General features: G+C 35.0%; 1 protein-coding gene across 1 annotated transcript; it reads left to right on the top strand.

The window, feature by feature from the left end:
* The first annotated feature begins 494 nt into the window (after positions 1–494).
* On the top strand, positions 495–8253 carry LOC109193493 (flavin-containing monooxygenase FMO GS-OX-like 9). The gene is made up of 7 exons (XM_019344334.1): positions 495–1398; positions 1984–2054; positions 3054–3215; positions 3522–3604; positions 4262–4397; positions 7681–7854; positions 7953–8253. The coding sequence occupies exons 1-7, from the start codon at positions 834–836 to the stop codon at positions 8169–8171; spliced, it is 1410 nt and encodes a 469-aa protein (XP_019199879.1). The 5' UTR covers positions 495–833; the 3' UTR covers positions 8172–8253.
* The last annotated feature ends 1346 nt before the right edge of the window (positions 8254–9599 follow it).

The raw sequence follows: 9599 nt of genomic DNA, 5'->3' as shown, positions 1-9599 counted from the left end.
ATTTCTAGAAGAACCTGCAGCTCTCATCGGAGCACGTGGAGGCCTCCAGGATGACGGTGCACCGGTTCAGAAACATGTTGTCTTCTTCACTCTGGTACGAACTCAACTACATTGAATCCAAAGGGAGGATGAAGAAAGGCGACAGGATTTGGCAGATTGCTTTCGGCGGTGGACTCAAATGTAACACTGCGGTTTGGAAATACAACCGGAACCTTAAAAAACCGACGATGGACCATGAAATTACATATATATCCTAAAAAATCACAGTCAACAAACGGTCAAATAGACGGAGGACCAAATCGTATTAAAATTGCAAAGTTAAGGACTTAATTGGTTAAAATTGAAAGTCAAGGACCAATTTGTGAATTTGTGAGTAAAAATAGAGGATGAATGATTAATTGGAAGCTTATCCTCACCCCCTCAATCCTCTTCTACCCATTTCTTATCCTCATCCTCGCTCTTTCTCTCTCTCTGTCTCTCCCTATCTCTCTATTACCAGATGGTTGAATTTGCTTAACCACTCTCAATACATAAGAAATCTGGCATATATTAAACACGCCATCATTCTTAGCATATATTAACCAATATATATATAATATAATATAATATTAAAAAAAAAAACACTGATATCTAGGTAGTGCATTGAAAGTAACCTACAATCTGTGCTTATTATATAACTAAGGTACTCTTTCTTTCCATCTAACCAGGCCAGTTGCATTGTGCTATAAAACCCCCTCAACTCTCCCACCATTTTTCACTCCATCATCATCAATATATATAAGCAAGTTTTACAAATATCATCAGTTTGAAATATACAAATAAATTAGCTAGCCATGGTTTATGAGAGATCAAATGTGTCAAAGAATGTATGTGTTGTCGGTGGCGGCCCCTCAGGGCTGGTGGCAGCAAGGGAGCTAAGGAAGGAAGGGCACAAGGTGGTGGTTTTCGAGCAAAACCATGATGTTGGAGGGCAATGGCTATATGATGCCCAAGTTGAAGGGGAGGATCCCTTGGGAAGGGCTGAAGATTTCTTGAAGGTTCACAGTAGCATTTATGAATCATTGAGGCTTATATCTCCAAGAGAGATTATGGGTTTCTCTGACTTCCCTTTTGTAACCAAGAAAGGAAGGGACCAAAGGAGATTCCCAGGCCATGAGGAACTGCTATCGTATTTGCGCGATTTTTGTGAGTTTTTTGGGTTGAGAGAGATGATAAGGTTCAATACAAGGGTGGAGTATGTTGGGATGATGGTGAATGATGATGAGGAGGTTGCAGGGAGTAATGTGAGATGGGTTGTGAAAAGCAAAGAGAAGAATAAGGTGGTGGAACAACAAGTGTTTGATGCTGTGGTGGTGGCCTCTGGTCATTATTCTCATCCCAGATTGCCTCAGATCAAAGGTTAGTTTGTGAATGTATGTAGTTTTTTTCAGTGTTGCAAAAATCGGGTCTAGGATTTTTTTCAATCTTGATTTTTTTCTTGATCAATCACAAAGTTAAAGTAACGATTCAAAAGAAAATTCAAAAAGTAGTCAAAAAAAAAAAAAAAAAAAAGCTTCAACAAAATAGATTATAGTACGAAGAACGGAGATTGGTAAAAGACAACTTTAGCACGATTGGGGGATTGTTAGGTGGAAGTTAGTAAAGCCTAAGTTTAGCACTTACCAACATCTTGAAAATGTGTGGCAGTATAAGGAAATAAAATTGAGCCTCTATAAGCTATGACTTTTGGCTAAGTGGTAAGCGCTTATCCTAACAAGTGGTATCAAATTCAGTCACAATTTTCACTACCAGCTTTAGAATCGTTTGATCCTAACAATAGTACTATTCAAAACATTATGTTCTCCAAGTTCTTGTCATGTCAAAACATGGTAGAAAAGATCAGAGTTGAACCAAATACCTTATATATTATTAGAATTATGTTATACACGCATTCCTTAGCTTATTCAATGATTAAGTTGCAACTTACTTCATTTCTTATCTAAGGTATGAATGCATGGAGGAGAAAGCAGATGCATAGCCATATTTACAGAGTTCCGGAGCCGTTCCGCAATGAGGTAAGTAATCCATTATATATATTTTAGATCAGTCAAAATATATATCATGATTGGGTTGATTTAACCTAAAAGGAGTAGCTCAAATGGCAATTGTGCTTCTTCATGGGGATGATTCCAGGATAGTCTGTGTTCGATTCTTATAAGTGAAAATTTCTCTTGCGCCCCTCGAATCAGTCGGGTGGATTATAGTGTAAGACGAACAAACATAATACCAAATAATAAGAGCCCTCCCCATTTGTGATTTTTGGGAAGGTTTTTGCAACCTTTATGTCCATCCGTCCATGTGGAAGACAGAAGATTGACGTTTTACTACAAGAATTAGTTTGTTGTGGGACCCACTAACAAACGGACATAATACCAACTACAAGAATTAGTTTGTTGTGGGGCCCAGTAACAAACAGATATAATACCAAATATTAAGAGCCTCCCCATTTGTCATTTTTGGGGAGGTTTTTGCCGTTTTTATGTCCATAGTCTATGTGAAAGAGATAGAGGGTTGAGATTTTACTACAAGAATTGTTTTTTTTTTTTTTTTTTTTTTTTTTTTTTTTTTTTTTTTCTTTTGTGGGGCTCACTATCCCACAAAAACAATTACTTTTTCATTATTTGCGCACAACTTGTGCACGCGCTTGCTGAGCACGTTAGTTCCTTTACTCTTTCTTTCTTTTCATTTTTTTTTTTTTTGCCCCCTTTTTTTTTTTTTTTTGGTCTCTCTCCAAATCATTTTTGCAAAAACCAAATAAAATCTCATCTAATGAGGTTGCTGTGATGTATAGTATTCAAAAGTACTGAAGATGTATGTTTATACTTCCCTTCAAGCAGACAAAATCAAGCTAAGGCTATATAATATACTCTATGTACAGTACAATTTAAGGAAGAGGTGACTTTGTTTTGAAACAAACTTCAAATCTGATCTTTCATATATATGTATAATTTTGGTACAGCTAGCTAGCTAGCTTTTCTCTCTCTTCCTTTTTAATTGTAAGTATTGTTTTTTAGGTGGTTGTGGTAGTTGGGAACTCACTGAGTGGACAGGATATTTCCATGGAGCTTGTAAATGTAGCAAAGGAGATTCATTTAAGTTGCAAGCATCCTAACAATATTTCTCAAGGCTTATCAAAAGTCATCTCCAAGCATGCTAATTTACACATTCAGCATCAGGTTTTTTTAGTATCTGTTCATATACTTTCTCAACCTACTGAAACACAAAGAACCAATAACGCCTCCACTGAGGCCCGAACTCATAATCTTCCAAATGGAAGTCCAACCCGGGTACCATTAGACCACATAGTCCTGGTACATTCAGCCTCAGGTTAATATATATATATATATATATATATATATATATATATATATAGAGAGAGAGAGAGAGAGAGAGAGCTAAAATTACTTTATAATAATATATAATTATGGAAGAAAATGTTAAATACATGGAGTTAACATATATAGTGTGATGGCAAAGTGCAGATAGAGTCACTGCAAGAAGATGGAAGGGTTTTGTTTGTGGATGGAAGCTCCATCATTGCAGATACTATCTTATATTGTACCGGGTAGGTATTGTTGAACATATAATATATAAAGATTACTGTACAATCTAAATATCAAGAGTGTTTTAATTGAGATTAGGGTTCACGTGTTGCTTGGAGCTCATCAAAAAGTTATTGGCCCGTACATTTGTGTTGCTTGAAACATATAAAAAATGATTAACTCTAAACATAACTGACATAAATGCGTAATCCAACTATCAATTTAGACTTTTAATTGAGATGGAACACATACTTCAATTGGTATAGATATATCTCATCTCATATAAGTTGTCTTTAGTAAAGAGAACTATCAATGAATGACAAATTCTTGCATAAATGTAATTGATCTGATGCATGTGTGATTAACTTAATTAATGGCATGGATCTTTCTTAATTATGTATGCATACACAAATTAAAAATTAACTAAACTAAACTTTGTTTGATTGGGATAATCATGGTGTTCCCTTAGAAAATAACATTCTTAATTACTACAACTTTAGTTTAGGTATGGGTAAGAAGTTGGACGTAGTCTAGTCTAATCTTAGAAGAAATGATTGAATTGAATTGAATTGAATATAGCTTCAAAAAAAAAAAAAAGAATTGAATTGAATATAATGTGACATTTTTTGGAGCAAACGATAAGTAATGAGACATAATCCATGTGGGCTTGCTTGTAACAGTTACTCTTACTCCTTCCCATTTCTTGACACCAAAGGAATGGTTGTAGTGGATGATGACAGGGTGGGGCCCCTCTATGAGCACACATTTCCTCCTTCACTAGCTCCTTCTCTCTCCTTCATAGGCATTCCAAGAAAGGTATAATGTAAATCCCTTCTCCCATATATTATTTTCTCTGCACAACTAATTAACTTTTCTATACATACAAAAAACATTACTTGATCATTAGCTCAATTCATCATTAATTGTTAAGTTTTTTTTTTTTTTTTAATTTTTTTATAATAAAGTAAGAGAGGCCAAGTCTCAAGACTAAATAATTATATGAGACGCGACCACCGGACCCTAGGTGCATCCTCCAGGATGGAGGTGCCCCAACTATTAGACTGCCCAAAATTAACAACAAATATATATATATATATATATATATATATATATATATATAACCATTCCACAGACAATACTCTGAAGCGATGCATACCATTCAAAACCCTTCCTCACACTAGAGCAAATAGGCATTTCAACGCTGGAATTTTTTTTTTTCTTTAAAAAAATACATGCATTATTCATCTCCATTATTTTTTTTTCTTCGTGCTGTAACCCTACATTTTGGAATTCCGAGTACATTATTCTTGGTTACATTCCTACAATGATTAGAATTCCTACAATCATAGAAAAGATTTTACATCAATTTTAATACAATTAAAAATCATAGCGTAATTACTATATCACTCATGACCATTAACTCTATCTTAAATAAAAGGGGGACAAAAATGATAAATCATACTAATTAATATTAGAGAAAAGGGTCAAATAGGCCCCTAAACTTTACTTCAAAGGTCAATTAGACCCCTAAATTTTAAAAAAGTTCAATTAAACACTTAAACATGTCAAATTGGATCAATGAAGCCCAAAAACCGGTAAATGACCTGTTATTACAGGTCATTTCAATTCCGGCGACAGATTCCGGCCACCGGTGACGAATTCCGGCCACCGGCGACAATTTCCGGCCGTCCAGTTGTCTTCCACTGGAGAAGATAACCAGACGACCGCCTTCTCCAGTGGAGAAGGACCAGATCTGGTCGTCTTCTCCACTGGAGAAGGTGGTCGTCTTCCACTAGAGAAGACGACCGAAAATTATCGCCGGTGGCTGGAATCCGTCACCGAAATTGAAATGACTGTAATAACAGGTAATTTATCAGTTTTTGGACTTTATTGACCCAATTTGACATGTTTAAGTGTTTAATTAAACTTTTTTAAAGTTTAGGGACCTAATTGACCTTTGGGGTAAAGTTTAGGGGCCTATTTGATAATTTTCTCTTAATATTATGCACTAGATTTGTTCTCACCCGGGGAGGTGATCTCACTTTATCTTATATATATATATATATATATATATATATATATATATATATATATATATATATATATATATATATATATATATATATATATATATATATATATATATATGGTTCAGGTGCGGGTATAGCTTCCCGTGCGGTTAGATCTGAGCTATTGATCAAATTTAGATCAACGGCTCAAATCAATGAAAATTTAAAAAAAAAAAAAAAAACGAGTGTGGAAGAAAGAAGCATAAGCTAAAAATGACGCACCTTAAGTGATAGAAACATGCACCTTAAGTGTTAGATCTTAAGCACAAACTCACGCACATTAAGTACAAAACTCACACACATTAAGCACAACCTCACGCACATTAAGCACAAAACACACGCACTCTAAATATTAACTCACAGACTTTAAGTTTCAACAACTATTGACATTAAGCACAAACTCACGCACATTAAGTACAAAACTCACGCACATTAAGCACAACCTCACGCACATTAAGCACAAAACTCACGCACTTTAATTATTAACTCACAGACTTTAAGTTTTAACAACTACTCACATCAAGCACAACCCCACACACATTAAGCACAAACCTCACGCATCTTACGCACAAACATCACACATATTAATCACAGATCCGCTCACCTTAATTTTGACCTAGATGCAAAAATTACAAAATTGCCACCGCATTTTTTTTTTAAATTTTGATAATCCTGGACGTTGATTTAAGCGAGATAAATGGCCTAGATTAAACCGCACATGGGCACCTTAACCGCACCAGAACGTAATTATATATATATATATATATATATATATATATATATATATATATATATATATATATATATATATATATATATATATATATATATATATACACACACACACCAAGAACGCACCTTAAGCATTAAAATGACGCACCTTAAGTACACAAACCATGCACCTTAAGCACACAAGCAAAACACTTTGTGAACACAAACCACGCACCTTAAGCACACAACAAAGCACCTTAAAAACACAAACCACGCACCTAAGGTTTTAAAATGGTACGGTTCACCTTAAGTTTCACACAATTGATGCACCTACCTTAAGATCGAAGGAAAACAACGCACCTTAAGAAGGAAACCCACGCACCTTAAGTTTCAACAACTATTCACATTAAGCACAAAATCCACGCACCTTAAACACAAAATACGCGCAACTTAAGCACAACGCACCTTATGTTTCAACAACTACTCACATTAAGTACACAACACACGCACCTTAAGCACAAAACTCACGTACCTTAATCACAAAAATCACGCACCTTAAATTTGACTTAGATGCAAAAATTACCAAATTACCACTGATTTTTTTTTTTAAATTTGTAATCCTGGACGTTGATTTAAACAAAATCAAAGGCTCTTCTCTCACCGAACAACCGCACTTGGACGCACTAACCACATTTAAACCTAATTATATATATATATATATATATATATATATATATATATATATATATATATATATATATTTAAAAAAAAAAAAAAAAAAAAACAACGGGGTGGCCGCCAGCCACCCTCTACCCCCAACCCCCTCTTCCTTTGTCTCCGGCGGAGACGAAGGAGGGGGAAGGGGGTGGCCGGCGGCCACCCCGTCGTTTTATTTTTTTTATTTTTATATTTAATTTTTTTTCAATTTTTTTTATATTTATTATTAAAATTTATTAAAAATTATAAAAAATGCCAACTCAACTGCCACGTAAGCAGGTAACCTATTAAAATTGATGGTAACATGTTATCCGATGAAATTGCATGCATTTGGAGTGTTGAGTGACCTAATTACATTTTTTTTTCATTCGGTGGCCTAATTGCATTTTCAGGTTACGTTCAATGGCTAATTTTTTTTAAAGGAATAAGTGCAATGGTGAATTTGAACCTTATTCCATAATATATATATATATATATATATATATATATATATATATATATATATATATTTATTTATTTATTTATTTATTTATTTACAACATTATATTGAAGGAAATTAATTGGGGTTTTTATTTTGTATGTATGAATTGAATGTGATATAGCTGATAGGGTTCCCTTTCTTCGAGTCCCAAGCAATATGGATAGCGCAGCTGCTGTCTGGAAAAAGAACACTGCCATCATGGGATGATATGATGCAGTCCATCAAGGAGTTTTATCAGTCTAGAGATCTTGCTGGCATTCATAAGCATAATACCCATGACCTTGCAGATTTTGATGTAAATATTTTACTTAATTAGCACTCCGATCCATTATATTTCTCCACCCATAACCAAATGGGAAACTAATTAATTATATGTATATATGTTGCATGCAGTATTGTGATAAATATGCAGATTACATTGGATTCCCACATCTAGAAGAATGGCGCAAGGAGCTCTGCTTATCAGCTCTCAGAAATGCTGATATCAATTTGGAGACATATAGGGATGCATATGATGATCAAGATCAAGAAATGCTCCAACTAGCTTATCAGAGCCCTCACTTCACTCAGCTCCAATCACATGCTTTTCGATGTTCCAATGAGACCATGTGAACTAAGATGGATGCACACAAATTATTTCAGGCCGGATAAATTATATTGTGTGCATGTACAAGTTCGCACAATCTTACGAGGGGAGGTGGTCTTATTTGATCACTAATATATATATATATATATATATATATATATATATATATATATATATATATATATGCATTATTAATTTGGTTGCAGGGATGGGAATAGAATATGGAATACTATTTCTCCATTCAATTTATTTCATTGGTTAATAGGTACTACTAGTGTGAAGTTTTGGAATAATATATGTTAGTTCAAGCACCAAAATTAAAGGGGAATAATAAATCCTAGCATGTAACCAAAGATACATCAAGAAGATGTAATCTATGAAGTCTGCTTTCTATTTATTTATCAAAGTCTTGATTTATTGAAACAGAGAGATATGGCATCTTATCACATGCTTTGTTTATTATGTTGAATTTTTATGTAGTAAATGATTGAATATATTAGTTTAGACATGTATGTCTATCGAAAGCATAAATAGTATTTTTGTGTTAATGAAATTGGAAATATTATTTATGTTTGGTGTGAATTTTATGATCTGATTGATAAGTATTGAGTGGAAGGGACTCATCTATCCTTAATCAAAGGTTAAATGTTCGATCATTGATTTTGAGTATGGAACAACCTGAAATTTCAGGCTAGTTGTCTCACTCAATAGAGGTGCGGCCTATAATACAGCGAGGGAATTAGTTTGTATTCAGGGTGCAAACCCTGAGAGCGATTCCGGCTTCACGCAGGCAAGTTGCAGCCTGCAATCCAAACTGAGGACGGGTTTTGGGGTTAGCTCACCCTTGCGGGATCGCAACCCTTGGTCCCGGTCATTGTAGCATGTGTGTCGCCCAGGGCATAAGGAGCATGATGACTTGACGTCATCCTCACCTTCCTCCGGCTTATCACTGGTAGTCTGTTCAGGATTCCAAATTCAACGTGGCAACTAAAAACGAGGGTTGCGCTCGTTGCGAGACTTAACCCAACATTTAAGGCACGAGCTGTCGACAGCCATGCACTACCTATGTCCGCGTTCCCCAAGGCACCCCTCTCTTTCAAGAGGTACACTAAAAAAAGAGTAAATACCTAAATTAGTCCCTCGACTATAGCTAAATTCACAAATTGGTCATCGACTTTCAATTTCAACCAATTAAGTCCTTAACTTTGTAATTTTAACACAATTTGGTCCTCTGTCTATTTGACCGTTTGATGACTGTGATTTTTGAGGATATATATGTAATTTCATGGTCCATCGTCGGTTTTTTAAGGTTATAGTTGTATTTCCAGACCGCACTGTTACATTTGAATCCACTGCCGAAAGCAATTTACCAAATCCGGTCGCCTTTCTTCATCCTCCCTTTGGATTCAATGTAGTTAAGTTTGTACCAGAGCGAAGAAAACGACGTGTTTCCG

Source organism: Ipomoea nil, unplaced genomic scaffold (assembly GCF_001879475.1).
Source record: "Ipomoea nil cultivar Tokyo-kokei standard unplaced genomic scaffold, Asagao_1.1 scaffold1895, whole genome shotgun sequence".
Lineage (NCBI taxonomy): Eukaryota > Viridiplantae > Streptophyta > Magnoliopsida > Solanales > Convolvulaceae > Ipomoea > Ipomoea nil.
Note: the sequence above shows the minus strand (reverse complement) of the source record. Positions and strands in the feature narration are given on the sequence as shown.

What these genes read in the sequence shown, in the direction of transcription:
- LOC109193493 (XM_019344334.1), top strand. Translation starts at nt 834, where the DNA reads ATGGTTTATGAGAGATCAAATGTGTCAAAGAATGTATGTGTTGTCGGT. An exon ending in CAGATTGCCTCAGATCAAAG is followed by an intron (nt 1,399 to 1,983) that starts GTTAGTTTGTGA and finishes TTCTTATCTAAG; the next exon opens with GTATGAATGCATGGAGGAGA. An exon ending in TCATAGGCATTCCAAGAAAG is followed by an intron (nt 4,398 to 7,680) that starts GTATAATGTAAA and finishes AATGTGATATAG; the next exon opens with CTGATAGGGTTCCCTTTCTT.